This window comes from Ceratotherium simum, chromosome 20 (genome assembly GCF_057802395.1).
Source record: "Ceratotherium simum simum isolate JZ-2026a chromosome 20, ASM5780239v1, whole genome shotgun sequence".
In the NCBI taxonomy this organism is placed as follows: domain Eukaryota; kingdom Metazoa; phylum Chordata; class Mammalia; order Perissodactyla; family Rhinocerotidae; genus Ceratotherium; species Ceratotherium simum.
Genome location: NC_141919.1, coordinates 40,227,202 through 40,244,457, shown reverse-complemented (window position 1 = coordinate 40,244,457; position 17,256 = coordinate 40,227,202). Strand labels below are relative to the sequence as shown.

The following is a 17,256-nucleotide window of genomic DNA, read 5'->3' as shown; positions in this document are numbered from 1 at the left end:
GCTAATTCCCACTACTTAGGGTTGTTGTGAAGATTAATACTCTTAACAAAATACATAGCCCCAAGTCAGCAATCGGTGCTTCCAGCTCCAGTGTTCTATGATTCCAGTCTTACCAGAGGTTCTACTTTGATTTGAGGACAAAGTAGATAGATGAAGATGCCCTAGAAGCCAGATAGCATTTGACTGAAGACCAATCATGCCAGACACACTGATGACCTATGGACGAAAATGTAACAGTTCAATGATGGGGCAAGATTGAAACCCTATTCAATTAAAATGCTACTCACAGAAAATCACTCATCTTTTATGAAGTGGTGGCTTGGCTGGTAACGAGAAGTTTTATGATAAAATGTAATATTATGTGTCTAGTATGCCAAACCTGAGACATAAACGTAATCAACAAGTGTTGCTGAATCAATCAATGAATCAATCAATCATGATAGAAGGTACTAATGGTTGCCTCAGGTTTCACTGAGTCAGATTGGTCGCAAAGGAATTTTCAAAAAATGGGAAAAGAAAATCCAAAAAGTAAAAAGAGGTGATAGTTATTTAAGACTAAACACCTCTAAAAATGCAATGAGATATTATTTTATTCTCTTCCTTAAATAATGTTCTATTACTGCATTATCAATTCATAACAAGTATTTTTTAAATAACAGTTTTCATTTATATATTTTTCTCCCAAATTACAGCAACTTAAGTTTCAGTAGAATTCTTTTTTTGAGAATATTCATATTCATACATGCAAAAGAGAGTTTTTTCTGTTCGGAGATTTATGTTTGCTTTAAAAAGCATGAATTACTAAAACTTCTCTATGTGGTAGGTATTATAATTAGCCATATTTTACAAGAATGAAAACAAGTTTGCTGAGTGAAAAGACTACAATACAAAGTTCTATAGATAGTAAGAACACCACCTAGGCAAAAAAAAAGAAAAAAGAAAAAAGAATGCTTGAAAAGAAATATGACCCAATATTAGTAGCAGTTGCTTAAGGTTGGGAGGACCATCAGTGATATTTTTTCAGTTTCTTTCATTATGTTCTCTCAAATTTTATGCAATGAACATAATAATTTTTTTAAATAAAAATCTTAAAATATAAAATCATTTCTCAGTGGATGGATGAACACGTTTATTCTTTAGCCAAGGATAACGCTGACAATGACTTACCCAAACACTTTTTATCAGTGACATCTGAACTCGTGTCTCTTAACCATTCCACATAGCTATCTGCCTACCCTTTGATCACCTTCCATTCTTCCTTGTCCTGAGGGCTGGACATTCCTTGCAGGGTCAGGTTTTAATTTTTAAGGGAAACCAATGCCAAGTTAAATGAACTCAAAAATGCCAGCTTTTTTTTTTTCCAGAGGCAGCGCATGTTCGTCAGTGAATGCAGGGCCATCAGCCATTCTCAAAGGCCCCTTGAACTCACCATGAGTAACTAGAGATTTCCCCATTTTCCAAGTAAAACAGTTTGTAGCATGAAAATGAAAAAAGACAACAAAAGGGAGTACTTATTTTCCCACCCAAGGATTTTAAGTTCCTCTTCTCACCTGAGTCAAAGCTCTAATGACTTCATTAAGTCTGCCTTGAAACTGAGAGGTCTGAATGGCTTCCGACTTCAGCTGAAAGAAAAAGGAGAAATACCCACCCCAACATCCCCACAAAAGTAAATAATGATAGTCCCAGTGTAGCGCTATCATCTTCTGAGCTATGGAATAATTTATCATATGTCCTTATATTTCAAAAACAAAAGCCGTGAGCTCCTTGAGGCAGAGCCCACGCTTTACTCATCATCGACTTCCCAACACAGTTCAGTGCGTCATGTAGCACTCACTTAATAAACTTTTACTGTATGGACAAAGGAACTCCTCAGAATTACTTGTAAACTTACATGCACACACATCTACTGTGGAAAACACTTTAAAGTGAAAGAATAATTAAATAGAAATAAACAAACATTACAGATACAAAATGCAGTTTCTGCTGAATGACTTTTGAAATTTCTTATGATTCAATCACTTTTCTCAGGCAGGGAATTTTGCACAAGGTACATAAGTTGACTAGGTTTAATTCCTACAAACCAAATAAAATAAGGAACAAATCTCTATAGAAAAAATTCTTGGCCAAGAGCAATTTTCCATACATCAAGGCACTGAAAAGCCCAGCATAACCATTACCATGAGCATATACTCTTCTGTCCTTAGCATACTGAGATATTGGGTATTCTCTTCTTGCTGTGGCTATAGACACATTTAGATTTCTTCTCTTCTTTTTTTTTTTTCTTACCTGCATTACATCCCCTTCAGAGCCTACCAAGGCCACCATGCCATGAAGAGCTGCCAAACAAAGCATCGTGGGAGCGCCCTGAAAACAAAGCATCAGAACACATCAAGAAGGAAATAGTTCTTGGGTTTGAATTCTATAAAGCTTACTATATCACAGTCAAAATGGTACCAAATTTGTAGGGTCAACATAACCTGTATCACTGAATCAAAAATGGCAGCAGACTTGAATAAAGGAACAGGTTAAAGTTGTTAGATCATAAATGGCTTCTTGTTATTTTTTATTCACAAATCACAATGTTTTTTTAAAATTAAAACACTGACAAAATAGCCAGTTTAAAAAAAAAACTATAATGGTTGACAGGATGTATCATTTATAAGAGATTAAAAGTACATGTGTCTCTTTGGTTTGAAATTGCCTATTCTTTTATTGTTAAGCTATATATCTTAGCAGCACCTATAAATGGTCCAATAAAGCAGCTCTTTTTCCTTTATAAAAATATAAAATAACATGCAGGAGGTGACCTCTACCTCTGCTAGAACAATTCTGATCCAGGCAGGGAGCAGTTTGTTACCCAAGTCTTCAGCTTTTCCATGTCCGCACACAGACAAACCATGAACTATGTTTCCCAATGCCAGGGCAAAACCTGATGTCTATAATAAATAAATAAAAACAAGGGGTAAGAAAAAAAAAGAAGAACAGCACAGATCAGGAACATCTATAGATACCACACAAGCACTTCTAGAGGCTCCCTTTCCTACTGACACATTCTTTTGCCATCTGAAAGCCAGAGATTTGCAGATTTTTTAAATCAAGACTTTTGTTTGCAAAATAAACTGCAGTCTAATTGCAGGGAATTCAGCTGCAGTGAGTGGTTTATTTTAGGAAAATAATACTGGACTATTGAGAGACTTGGCTGAGAAGATCCAAATTCTCTGAAAGGGTTGGGGTGAAAACATCAAGGTAGATCAGAGGATCCTGGTCAACTGCCAAACAAGAGAAAATGTCCCATAATGAGCACAGCATATGCAAACTTGTACACTTTGGTGTCGCAAAACCTATTCTGAATGTAAATGAGCAGGCATTTAACCTTAAAATTGTAACAATACAATACAATATAAGCTTATAGCCAGTGAATCCTGCAATAAGCCACTATGGCCAATATTAAGACTTGGGAGAAACCTAAAAAAAACCTCAAATGAGGCAATTTTATAGCATGTATACTCAGAGGGAACACTTTTTTTTTTCAATTTTTTTAGTGTGGTAAATTATACATATAAAATTTACCATGTTAACCATTCTTAAGTGTACGGTTCAGTGGCATTAAGTACATTCATACTGTTCTGCAATAATCACCACCATCCATTTCAAGAACTCTTTTCATCTTGCAAAACTGAAACACTATACCCATTAAACAATAACTCCCCATTCCCCCTCCCCCAACCCCTGGCAACCACCATTCTACTTTCTGTCTCTATGTTTTGACTACTCTAGGTTCCTCATATAAGTAGAATCATACAGTATTTGTTTTTTGTGATTGGCCTATTTCATTTAGCATAATATCCTCGAGATTAATCCACATGGCATGTGTCAGAATTTCCTTTCTTTTTAAGGCTGAATAATATTTCAGAAGGAATATTTTAAGAGTATTTAGGTTAATTTGCAGGTATTTACGTTGCCCTATGCATATTCAGTCATGAGCAGAGATTTTTCTGTCTTGACTTTGTTGAGGTTTGACTTTATCAGATCCTCTATGTATTCATATCTTTACAAATTATCTCCAGCCTTACATTCCCCAGCCATATATTTTAAGATGTTATAAATACAGAGCAATGGTTCGAGAGAGGGGAAAGCCTTTCATACTCTCTCAGACAAAGAAAAAGAAATGTCTGGGCCGGCCCCGTGGCTTAGTGGTTAAGTGCGTGCGCTCTGCTGCTGGCGGCCCGGGTTCGGATCCCGGGCGCGCACCGACACACCGCTTCTCTGGTCATGCTGAGGCCGCGTCCCACATACAGCAACTAGAAGAATGTGCAGCTACGACATACAACTATCTACTGGGCTTTGGGGGGAAAAAATAAATAAATAAAATCTTAAAAAAAAAAAAAAAAAAAGAAATGTCTACGAAAGAAGATAGGATATAAGGATAGGAAAAGATATCTGTGTCTGTTGGCTACAGCTGTGAGAGAGGAGAAGCGTTAAAAGTTCCTCACTTCTGGGCACGAAAAATATCCCATTAAGTCTAATTCAGAGTAAGTCAAAATTAGGCCTTAGCAGCAGCATGAGACCCACAGAAAGAAATAATCAGGCACACATTCTGACCTGTTGGTTGTTCTCCACTAACAGTCGAAGCTTGTTCATGATATCTTCAGCCTCTGCAGCCTCAATAATTCCAGCACTGAATGCTGATGTACACACACAGCTGAGGGTATAGGCAAGGACCTGAGAAGAAAAGACCACAGAAAAATGTCTCTTCACGAGGGAAAATAAAAGAACACAGTTTAGTTGACACAAATATTCTGTCAAACTTCTCCCCAGAAGGAGTATATTCAAATACATCTACCACAGATTAGGCATTGTTTTGCTGCCTAACTTATATTTCACAAGACTGTTATGAGATGGGTGTCAATATTCCTACTTTACAGATAAGGACTTTGAGGCTCAATTAAACATAGCTAGAACGTGAGGCAAGATTCAAACTCAGGTCTTTAGACTCGAAATCAAAAAGTTCCCTGGTTACCTCATGTCAGAATACAGCATCTATCAACAGTGGAAGGAGATTTTCATCACCAGTAGATGCTACTAACTGCCATGTGCTCTGATCCAAGGCCAAACAGGAGAGGAGATTGAAAGAAGTGAAACACAGCTATATTAAGACTCCCTGGTAGAAGTCATGGAGCATAATGGACCAGGAATGTGGGTTTTAGAGTCAGACAAATTGTGTAAAATGGAGATAATACTACTTACTTCATAGCACTGGTATGATAATTTAATAAATAAATGAATAAATGAACGATTTATAAATAAAAAAGAATGTTGGGAAGAGACAGAATACTCAGGTATATGTCCCAAATTGACCACTTACTGGCTAAGTAACTTTGGGCAAGTCACTCAATCTATTTGAGCCTCAATTTTTGCAAATCAAGGTTAATCATCCCCTGCCTGCACTGCCTCGCATTTTCATGAAGGTAGCAACCCCCTTTACAAAGATGCTGTTAAGACAAAGTGGAAACGTTTAACTCCTAACACTAGTTGACACAGCATGAAAAAAGGAAGTAGTTTCTAAGGTAGAAATTGGACACTAAAACATCAGAGGGGAGAAAAAACAAAACTGCTTGCTCAAGGCCTTATAAATCAAAACATCAAGACAGATGCATCAGTTATAAAAACCTTGCTGTCATTTATTAAATTGCTCCTCGGTTGCAAAATTTTCTTATTTGGCTTAAAAAGATATGTCCTTTTAAATCGTATTCTGAACAGCTTTCAAAATGGAAATGTGGTGCACGTCTTAGAACAAAACTTCATCCCTCTGTGCCCCAAAGAAATTCACCGATTCAACAAGTCCTATTGCTGAAAGCAGAGGAGCAGAGCCGGGAAACACAGCAGCCATTATGTACTCATCAATAGCTCATGGGCAGGCCAGGATAAAATAGAATCTGCTCTAATGAGAGGGAGAATCTGGCCAGGCCAAGAGGTCGTCCCGGCTCCTTCCAAAGAAGAGCAGAGGCGGTTCAACTTCACCTGGGCACAACAGACATATGCCACAGACGCGCCCTCTAACCACGGCCAACACACACAGACCGTGTCACATGAACTGCAATTCTGCAGATTTCTGCGCCCTAAAAGAAAAATCTTTTCATTAAGTGTGGTAAAGGGAATTTCCTCAATAATTTTTCATGCTGGCTGACATTAACAGAATCAAAAATGCCTTTTTGATCCACAGTTTCTTAAGCTTATTCCCAGCCATCTTTTAAAGTTACATTTGGCCTGAGTATAATTCTAAAAATCTCCATTTAACCTTCCTCCAGAAATTACAGCTCTTCTTAGAAAGTGTCCTCTACTGATGCTGACTTAGGTTTTTGTATTCACTAAAGCCTCTTATCTTAGATGCCACATTTAAGTCTTAGTTGATTTAAACAGCTGCACAATTTGAAAACTCTATGATCTAATATAGGTTGTATGCCACTCAGATTTTCTCCTAATCCTAGTTGAAATTGATGAAGAATTTAATTTCAGGGTTACCAAAACATAAAAAATATAAAATCAGCAGCAACGGGAATACAAAAGACAGCAAAGGGCAGAAAACTGTAACCTCTGTCTCCTACCTCCTGAAACGTTCTGCTCTGGCTCCCACTGTCATCTAGGTATGCAGAGAGCTTCCGAAGCGATGCTGCCACGTGAACTCGGGACTCCGTTTGGCTGCTGTGGCTCATGAGGGACAGAACAAGTCCAACTCCCAATATACAGCCCGTGCTTGGATGCCAAAAGAGATGAGGTGTTAAAATCACAAGAAATCCGCATCATCGCTCTCCACTTATCATGGGAGTTTGCAGTGCTCTGTAACCTGAGGGGAGATGGCTGGATTCTAACTCTGCTGCCTGGTATGTAAAAGTGCCCCAGGAACCACCACTAGTACACCCACCTCCCCCCTCAAAAGAAGGACTTGGTATCAAAACAGGTGTCTGTGGTGCGTGCTAGTGCTGTGTACCCACTAGAGAAAAACAAACAAAAACATGAAATAGTTTGACTTAAACTCCACGGTGAGGAGAGGAAGAGGAGTAAAAAGAAAAGGCAATTATCAGCTCTATCTCTGCACTTAGAGAAATGCTGAAGTCCTCCCCCCATGTTGAATGCACTATGATTAACTACTAAGGAGAAAAAAGACTAAATTTCAGGATATGAGCTAAAGACATCTGACTAATAATAGCGGGAAAAATGCAAGTCATGATGATGAGGTCCTGCTAAGTGCTTCATGTTTCCTAGTCAACTTCAACAAGTGGAATTTCTTTCTTAAAGAAACTGTGTATTTGTCTGGGCACAATGACATTAATCCTCTTCTCCCCTCTGATCTCTCAGAGTACCACTGGGTCAGAAGAGAAAACGGACAAATGACAGGCTTGTCAAAAGTTACCCCATGTGACAATTCAATTGGAATCTTGGGCTTTGTGCCCCAATTCTCCTGAAAGAACACATATCCATTTAAAGAAAAGAATTATTCTCCTAGAAAATTTCTAGTTAGTATGATAAGATAATGCAGCTTTGGGGTAATTTTTTACTTTAAAAAAACAGGTTTTGTCATCATCGGTTTTCAAATTGAAGAAATGCTGAGTTTTTCAGAAATCATCCTCACTCTGGTTTGGCTTTCCTCTCATCATGATATCTGCTCCTTAAGAAGACATTCCAGGGCATTTCTCCAATAACATATTTCAATGCCCGTGTGTTACGTCACTTTGCATATAGCATCTATCTCCTTGGTTGGCTGCAAGAATCTTCACATAGTTTCATGAACGTGTTATTTACTTCCCCCAACACCTCTGTGCAAAAGGAGCATTCGTATCTGATAAGAGACACCCAAAAGGATGCAGAGGCTACAGGATTTGCTCAAGGTCATGCAGAGAGTTTTGTTTCCAGCAGAGCACGGCCAGAAGACAAGGGCTTTTGATTCCTAGCCTTCTGTTCCATCTGCCAAACCCCAAATCCCTCTTGGTGCCCCGCCTGATGCCATGATGGAATGCCTATGAGAAGGCAAGAGATCTCAAGCGTGTTTTTCTAGTTTCTATTGTATAACAATCTGGCATTAGCAAATCCTTTGTAAAGAAGCCACTGCAGTAATAATCCATCATTAGTCAGGCAGAACTGCTGTTACAGCTTACACGAACTTAACAACAAGCTCAACTAGCATAATGCATTTCCAACCAGTTAAATCAGCATCTAACATCCGAGCACTGCATGCTTTTGAGACAAATCACATTTCTGAAAGAGGAAAGGCTGCTCTTGATAAGTATGGATTTAAAGTCTTTGTTTTCATTTAGACTCTACCGGGAGGCTATCTTTCTATATTGATGTATATAAAAATTTTTGACAGAATTAGACCAAAGATATAGACAAAATATGATCAATGCTTTGAAAAATTTGACTTTTGCTCCCTCTTTGACTATTTAACTGCTACTTATGCTTAAGATTTCAAATGTTACTGCCTCAGGGACACGTTCCCTGGCCCAGCAGGGAACCTCTGTAGTACTCTCCCACAGCACCCTGTACTAATTTACTTCAGACAATTTTAATTATAAACTCTGATTAGAATTATTTGGGGAATTGTTTGATTAGTGTCCGCCTCCTTCACTAGTCTGCAAGCTCCCTGAGGGTGGGTACTTTTTCTGGTTTTTCCTCACACAGCACCTGTGGTACCTAATACACTGCTTGATAAGGATAGGCACTCAACCAGTATTCACTGAATGCTGAAGAAGTGACCAAATGCAAGGTTTCAAGAAAGTCTCAAGTGGAGGAAAAATTTATGAGCGGTAAAATTCACTGAATATATCGTCCAGACAGGTTTAAGAAAGAGGAGTGTTGGGTTCAGGTGGAAAAAGGATTCTTCTCAAAGCTTACTTAAAAAAGTATTGGGGTTCATCTTTCCCAATAAACAGGCAGGTATCTAAGTCTTGCTTTCCGGACTATTCTGGGTACAGAGAAATCTCTATCCCCTGAAGCTCTTCCAAGGCATACGGGCACAAAGGCTTAGAAAACAACATCCCGCTTTCTAGTTCACATTTACATAAATATTACCACAGCATAATTATTCTTGGGCAAAGTTACCATTCACTAACCAGTCTATTCATTGCTACAATGCTAGTTAGTTGACTGCTGTAATATATGAATATATAGATTAACTATGTATATACATATGCCAATATAAATACATTAGAGTGTACGTGTCTACTGACCTTCTGAACTGTTTCCTTTCATTTTGTCTCATTTTTCCAGCATGCACCCAAAAAGTAGTCCTAAAGCTTTATTCCTGATGTTTCCTTCTGATTTCCAAATCTTCTACATTTTAAACTGTTTATTTCTGCCCTGAGTCTTAAAGATTCCCCCAGGTGCTTAGTTCAGCATTTCTACACATTTACCTCATTCTAGTTTCCCTTTGAATGTCTGCCAGCTCTAAGCCAAGAATAGCTTGGGCAGAGGTAGCTTTCAAACCTTTCTGCCCATTGAAAATTTGGTGTCCCAGACAGATGAAATTTAAAAATTATAATATTAGGTGTAAAACTGAGATTTTGGAATTGCTAACATAAATCTATAAAAATAGTAACAAATGACAAAGAGAATTTTAGTTTTAAAATTATATGCCCCATTATGTCATTACTCGTTTGAATTTCTTATCCAAGTATATTAAAATATCACCAGCAAAAAGAAATTCTGAGACTCCAAAGCTATGCAATTCTGATATGTGTGTTGCTATATCAACTGAGATATAAGGATATATTTTTCTAAAATTAACCAGAGATGAATCTTCAATTCCCTAGTTTATTGTAGGCTATCTCACAGATTATGTACTAGGCCATCTAATAATTAGTTCTAATAACAGCTAACATTTGTATAGCGCTTTGCCCTTTACAAAGTGCTATACAAATGTTATCGTATTTGTAAAAGCTCAATAGTAAGTAACCAATGCTCAGGTCATTGATGGATCGTGAGACTAGTTAGGGCTGTGAGGATTGCAATGGCACAAGAGCCACCACTAGATGGCAGCAAAGTGTAAGTGATAGGACCACAGCCCAGGTGCCTGGTTCTCTCAGCAGGGACACGTCCATTAAATCAAGGAAGCGTGGTGAATTTGCTGTGGGTGAATTCTATCACTTGAGGTAGCACGCTCCCAGATCTATTAACTACCTCCTGGTAATGCTTCCACTATTTCACTTGAGGGAGGTCTGCCCTAGACTCCTGCAATCTCATTAGACAGGGGAACAAAATCCTATGCCACGAGCTAGGCACTCAGGTCTGGGCCTAGTTACAATCTCTGTCTCTCTCTCTCTCTCTCTCTCTTTTTAATGGTGAGTAACACTCGCATGTCAGAAAAAAATAAATAATAAATAGCATACTGTCAGGTATCAATTGCTTTCTCTCTATTGAAACGTGCTCTCCACGCTGTACTCTGCAAGAGGAAGAAAAACGCTTTGATGTCAGACAACCTAGGGTTCTCTCCCAGCATTGCTGCTTACTGTGTGACTGTGAACCACTCTCCTATTCGAGACTCACTTTCTTCATCTGTAAACCAAAGTGATGATGGTTCCTGCTTTAGTACCCATATTTAGGTTGTAATCAGGGCTTAACTACATGAGAAACAGGTGTGAAGATGTCTAGCACAAAATGTGGTGCTCAGTAAGTATTAATTGAACCTGAAACCAGAGAGAGAGCTACATAAGCACTGGCACCCACAAGGCATTAGGAATGACAAAATACCCAACTTCATTAGCTGCAGGAATAATGGCAATTTGGAGAGGATGTGGGGTGGGGGTGGGGGTATTCTTGAAGGCCCTGAACTTTTAATTGGGTTCTGAAAGACAAGCAAGATTTTACCAAAGGGATAGGAAATTTCTGATGACCCTATACCACTTGACTCTACAGGATTAGTCGCCTATCTAGGTCTACCCTTCCCTCTTCCACACTTGCTCACTAGGAAGGTAAGAATCAAGAAAGAAGAAAGAAACAAGAATCTTATTAATAAAAAAAGTTAATTTTAAAGTTAAATATGCTTAGACAAAGTTTTTAAATGCATAAATATCCATACTGTGGTTAATTCAGTTATCCCAATGGTCCTTACATTCAAACAACCTTCCTGCAAACTAATGGAGGTGATACATAGAAGTGATTCCTGATTGTTCCAACTGGCTGAAAGTTTGCAGCATCTTAATGGCAAAATTTTTCCCAACTTTATAACACCCTGAACTACAGCTATGATGAACACCTTTCAGGGGAAGGCAGGAGGAAGAAAGGAGGCAGAGAGAGAAACAAATATATGTTACTTCTTGGTTGTAAAAGACAACACCACCAACACATGGATTAGGCTCAATCATCTCAACTGTTCATCAGATCCAATAACACTTAAATGGCCCTATCCCTTACATTAATCATTTTCTATATTCAAGAGATTTCCATCATGCCACTGAACTCTTTCTTTCCCATATTCAAAACCACACTCTTAACATGTCATTTCATCTCTGAAGTGTTTTGTGATAAACTGGGTGGTGTCAATGGTTCTTATCCAATCTTGGCCTGGATCTGAGAGAAGATCCCCTAACTAGCACCTACTAAGTGAAGATCTGACTTAATCGCTCATGATGAAATACTGGATACATGCAGCTACTCCTACCATTGACTCTTTTGTTAGTCTGAACAGGCTAGATGGCACGAATGTAACTTGAGATCACAAATTCCTAAAGGCCAGAAACATCAACACTGATTTAACTCATATTTGATCAGTACCCATAATAGCAACAAGGAAATGCATTAATAAATTGGAGGCTAGTGCTTATAATCTGTTGAGTTTCCTAGTAATAATGAACCCCATGTGAAAGCCCAACAAGGTACAATATAGGTCCTCAAAGGTGTTAATATTTCAGAAAGCCTAATCAAACCATATATTCTCCCATACAAGTCACACAGACTAAGTGAAACATTAAATGTCTCACCAAATAAGAATGTTTCACACTGTTTTTTGAAGTATTCTTTTCTGATTATTCCTTTTTCATTTTTGTTAACTTCCATGACTGGAATGAGAAAATAAATTTAAACTTGAAGATATTTTGTTTAACAGACAAAATTTTTAAAAAGCATGAGGTCTGTGGCAGGGTGGGGAGGATCTATTAATATTGAGGAGGGTGGGAACCCCTGCTGTAACCTATGTTTGTTTCCATTTTGATTCCTCAGCCATTGGGTCTCCCAGGGAAATATAAACGGTGGGTTAAAGCCTCCCTTAATCCAATCAACTTCAAAGAATGGTTTCAACAGATCTTTAAAAACGTTAAGTCATGAATACTATGAATACATGATATGATACAATGAAGACAAAGTATACATGATACATGAATACATATATCCCCAGACATACACCTCATATGATAAGTACAAGATAGAACTAAGGTATCAGTAACTTAATGACAGCCACAAAATGACATTTATTGCTTTGTATTGAAGCCAATTGTCTATTGCTGAAACACGGTTTTCGGAATAAGTCAGTTTTAATTATAGATTTTTGATTATTACTGAAGACTCTTTGCAAAGGAATTCAAGATCAGGTCCTACAAATACTTCACCACAGAATGCAAAATTTATGGCAAAGAAAGAACCAATCTCTAAGTATTCGTTAGAGAGGAAACAGAATCAACATACTTGTATTCAAGACTAGAGTCAAAGCAGCAATTTTCCAGGGCATCCAAAGACTTCATCAGAAGAAGGTTCATCTGCTGGCCAGATATATCACTGGGTAAACACAAGGGAAAAATGAATTATTTAAAATCATTAAACTGTCTAAAATACTTACAATATTTTGCTCAATATTTTACTGAAAATACATTTCTTTAAAAAAATAAAAAACAATATTGATGATTCACATATACTTATTTTGTAGATAGAGAAACTGAGTCAGAGAATTTATTCAATAATTGGGTTTCTGAACATTATATTCACTTGCAAACCAATAACACTAAAACTTCTACTTTCACATTTTCTCAGCCCATTCAAATTTTAAATCACTGAAAAATAAAAACCAAAGTCAGAATTCCAAAAAAATATTTCTAAGAATGTTAAAGTGATTTTCTTCAGAATATTTAATTAACCCATGAGGTGGATATTATCAATAGTTGTTCCAAATCTCTTTCTGGAAATACTGTTACTTGTGATTTCATGTCTTAATTGTGGAAGCTATGAGTTCTATTCTTTTACTTACATCTTTTTTCAAAAGGGGAGGGATGGAAAAACCCAGCCCTATATTTTTCTGCCTTTATACAGTAATTGATGTGGTTTTTGTACTTGTCTTGGTGAGAACTATGACTTGTATAGTAAAGTAAAACTTAAAAGGTAGCTCTATGGCTGTTTTTTCAGGCAGAGTTGTGGGCTTCATCACCGACACTTTATTATCAAGGGGTTCCTACGTGTCAACTCATGGGCTGCTGCCTCAGACCATGCTAAGCGGAATGCAGCCCCAGGAATGCCAACCAGCCAGAGAGCACTTTCAATAACGTCTTCTCAAACCAAGACTATTGTGGTTTTGCCTGAGGTAAAAGATTACATTTTGCAATAAGAACACACACATACACACAGTTTTAATAGCTTTAACTAAATAAGTCCTATTATAGTTGTTCTCCGGAGTAAAATATATTTAAATATCCTAAACAAATGCTAAAGAGATCCTACTAGTATCCTCTGGAGTTTTAACAGAAGCAAGCTTTGGAATAATATGCTTTTCTGAATAAATTCTAGACTGCAATTTAAATTCAGGTGACTTTCTCATAAGCCTTAGCAAAAAATGGATTCCTTGTCATAATTCTCTTCTATAAGGTGATTTTTCATTCTCAAGACCAACATATTGTCCTAATCCTGTTCCCCTAGGGGGCTGTTTTGGGCCACTTATTTGATGTCATTGACTATTCAGTCAATAGCCCTCAAAATAATTACTTTAATTTTAGAAAAATAGAAACTTTCTCCAAAAATGTCTTTATCTGGTGACATTGTCATTATCTAGTAAAATATTTATTAGTACCAAAAGGCAAATATTTCATATTCCTCTGCTCCAGGAAATCAGGAAGGTGGGAACCATGAATAATCATACTAGTGGCTGCAGTACTAAGACACCCAGCTAAGGAAGGAGGATGCTATCAAACACAGGATCATGAGGGCAAAGGTAAAATTTGCAGTTATTCTGAGGGCACTTAGCCTCGGGAAGAGCTTTCTAGTGTTGTTCCCCAGGGTTTCCATCAGGTGTAAAGTCAAGTAAGCTAGACAGGGGTGGAAGGCAATTTAGGAATTAGGAATGAATGCTTTAGGTGAACAACCAGAGGTTTCTCCACGTAGCATGATTAAATTAACCACAAACAAGCTTGTCGAGCCCTAAAACCAGCAGCATCTCAAGCTAAACTAATGAAGAAGGGAGTCAGAGCCAGGATAGGACGAAATGAGTTGCCTGGAATTAAACTGCCATGGCTCATTTTTAGTCGTAAAACATGTTTCTTGAAAAGATACTGAAGAAAGAGCATGAACACAGATGGTGAAGAGACTGCCGTTTGTAGCACAGTAGCAAAGGGAAGAAAATCACTTTCAAGTTGTAAGTCTTTAAAAATACTTTGTGTTCTGTCACACACACAAGATATGTAACAGTCAAGTCATATGCAAAGGGCAGCCTTTTGTTCATGACCAGAACCAGGCCTATACGTACTAATGCTGGTGAATAGAGCAAAATGAATATTCTGGAAATATTTCATTTATGATCACAAGGACTAAGCCAATCTTCCTAGCCATCTGACAGATGTTTCCAAGAGCTGAAAATGATCATCTGAAATACAGTACTTCCCTAGATCAACAGAAGTTCTCATAAAGGTTTCACATATTGGTGTTTGCCCAAAACTATATAAATTACAAATGCAACCTTAACCACTGGTTTCAACCTGAAATCTCAATATAGCATAAAGTCATCTAGTTTCTCCGCATCAACACCATTTCTTGCCTTTGGACAGACAGTTAATTTCTGCCAACCACGGAAGTGTAAGGACATCTAACACCACAACAGGATGCCTCTCCCTACTCTCCTACTTCCAATGCAGGAAAGTGGGGCTTAATTCCAAGTCAGTGACATCTAAATATTCATGATACTCAAATATTCATGTTGTACCACACTGCAATCAATCTGGATACGTAAAATTCTAAGATTTGTTAGAAAATAAAGAATAAATATAATGAACAACAAAATTAAAGTAGATTCTTTAGCACAAGAAAACTTCCCCGTTTAGTGGAATTTTCCACCTGGGTCTTTGATATTCTATTAGCTCCATTCAGGTGTAAAGCTAGCAGTCCAAAAATGAGCAATCAGACTGAATAAAGCACACAGTATAATATGCACAGATTAAGACTCTTTAAGGATTATAAAAATGTAGCCAGGGCACAGGATAAAAGCAACATTTAGAACTGGGTACATGCAGTTCTCGGCTGATTCAGTGATTTCCAGCACCCTTAGGCACAAGGGATACACCAATCCCTTCCTCTCATTTTATGGTGATATCAGTAAAGGATCAGCAATTATTTTCACCCTTATAAACCAGGGTGAAAAAGAAGCCTTTCTTTATTTATAGCTCCATAAGATTAGACTTTTCCTCATATCTATTACACAGATGTATCCAGGGCTTCCATCTAAGCATGAAATGATTTTCAAGTAATCAATCACTTTAATAAGAGCAATCCTTAAAATACATTAATATCTATGTGATGGTATTTTAGAAAGACAAATGCACTCATAAAGGAGAATGAAGAATCAACTTGCCCATCTCAAAAAGTTTAGCAACCCTATACTGCTCAGATATAATGTTTATGCATGCGTGTGTATGTGTGTCAAATCCTTCGCTTAAATCACAAAGAGGAAAAGCAGGAATATTTTAATAAACTGTACCTGAGTTTCTCCTCACACAAGCGAGAGAGAAACATCCCCAAAGCAAGGCCCATGTGGATTTGCACGGCTTGAGACTCATCAGCACTTGGTTTCCCAGGTAACCTGGCAGTCAGCATGTTCAGGATTTCCTCAACCTTCTCTTTGCAAGAGATAATGAAAACTGGCACAAGGAGAGACAAAGCCGTGGCGGCAGCAGAGCGGGCAATGGCACTAGCTGTGTTTTCGCCAGAATAGGATTTCTAGGACGTGCCAAAGAGAGAAAACAGGGGGTTGGCCTTTTGTTTAAAACATGAAGGAAGCACACCTACACCTATCACAAAAGCACTGTACAACAATACAAGCCCCCTTAGATCCATCCCGGCCAACCAAAAAAATAATTAAAAAAAAAACTATTTCTGTGTTTGTCTATAGGTTACATCTCACTCTTACTGAAACAATTTACTAATACACAATCAGTTAACTAATAATGTCCTTTTAAATGTGAAAAAACAAATTGTAAGTGTCCCCTTTTAAAGGATGTGAATTCCCTCACTTTAAAGCCTGAAACAATTTCAGTGTTTTTGAAAGCCCACATGTGTATATAATGAAAAACCCAAAGTGAAGCTATCCAAGCTTGGAGAAACCACTAAGCCACATTATAAATGTCCAGAAAGCCAGGAGTCTGGGGGGAGAGAAAGAAGGCAGGGAGGAGGTTAAGTTTGGTATGGAAGAATAAGTGTAAGTTTAGCACAGGGAACTATTGGCAGATCTGCCAAAATTTTTGGTGGGAACACTTCCCAGTAGATGGATTATTTCCTACAGGGGGTTAATTCCTTTTAATTAAAAAGGAAGTTGAAATCCTAAAAGCCTCTGGTTGCAAAGCAATAACCAGCTATTCAAAATGAAATGGGAAGCTCTATGCTCCTTCCTATACGTAATTATGGGCAAAGAAATGAATCACAGCCCTAATAAAATGACAGGGCAGCTGAATAGGAACAGCTTCTACAAAGAATCTCATGTGAGAGCTCCACCAGACATTATATACATTTATAAATATGTCTCAAGTAGGGAAGAAAGCCCGTCTATCATTCCTCACTATTATCCACTTCAAATTTTCAGACACACCGTAAAGGCCATGTTGTCCCTTGCAGTCAAAGCACATTAAAAAGTGTTTTTAATTCTATACTCATTGGCTCTCCAAGCCTTAGTACTTTAAGGATAAAAATGAAACATGTGTTAAGGTTTTCTTTAAGTTAATACAGCACCATTGTAATGACAATGTACTACTCAGAATGACTCAGCTGCTAGAACGCCAGAAATAAAAGAAGTGACTTTTGAAA

General features: G+C 37.7%; 1 protein-coding gene across 2 annotated transcripts in view; it reads right to left on the bottom strand.

Moving 5' to 3' along the window:
- The window catches only part of FOCAD (focadhesin), a 291,760-nt gene that overhangs the window by 44,478 nt on the left and 230,026 nt on the right, over positions 1-17,256 (bottom strand). For both annotated transcript variants that reach the window (XM_014792384.2, XM_087444678.1), the window contains exons 27-34: positions 15,938-16,176; positions 12,673-12,762; positions 6,606-6,753; positions 4,603-4,722; positions 2,814-2,936; positions 2,287-2,364; positions 1,551-1,622; positions 114-216 (exon numbers count right to left, since the gene is read on the bottom strand). In XM_014792384.2, coding sequence (XP_014647870.1) covers positions 114-216; positions 1,551-1,622; positions 2,287-2,364; positions 2,814-2,936; positions 4,603-4,722; positions 6,606-6,753; positions 12,673-12,762; positions 15,938-16,176 — 973 coding nt within the window. The remainder of the gene's footprint in view (positions 1-113; positions 217-1,550; positions 1,623-2,286; positions 2,365-2,813; positions 2,937-4,602; positions 4,723-6,605; positions 6,754-12,672; positions 12,763-15,937; positions 16,177-17,256) is intronic.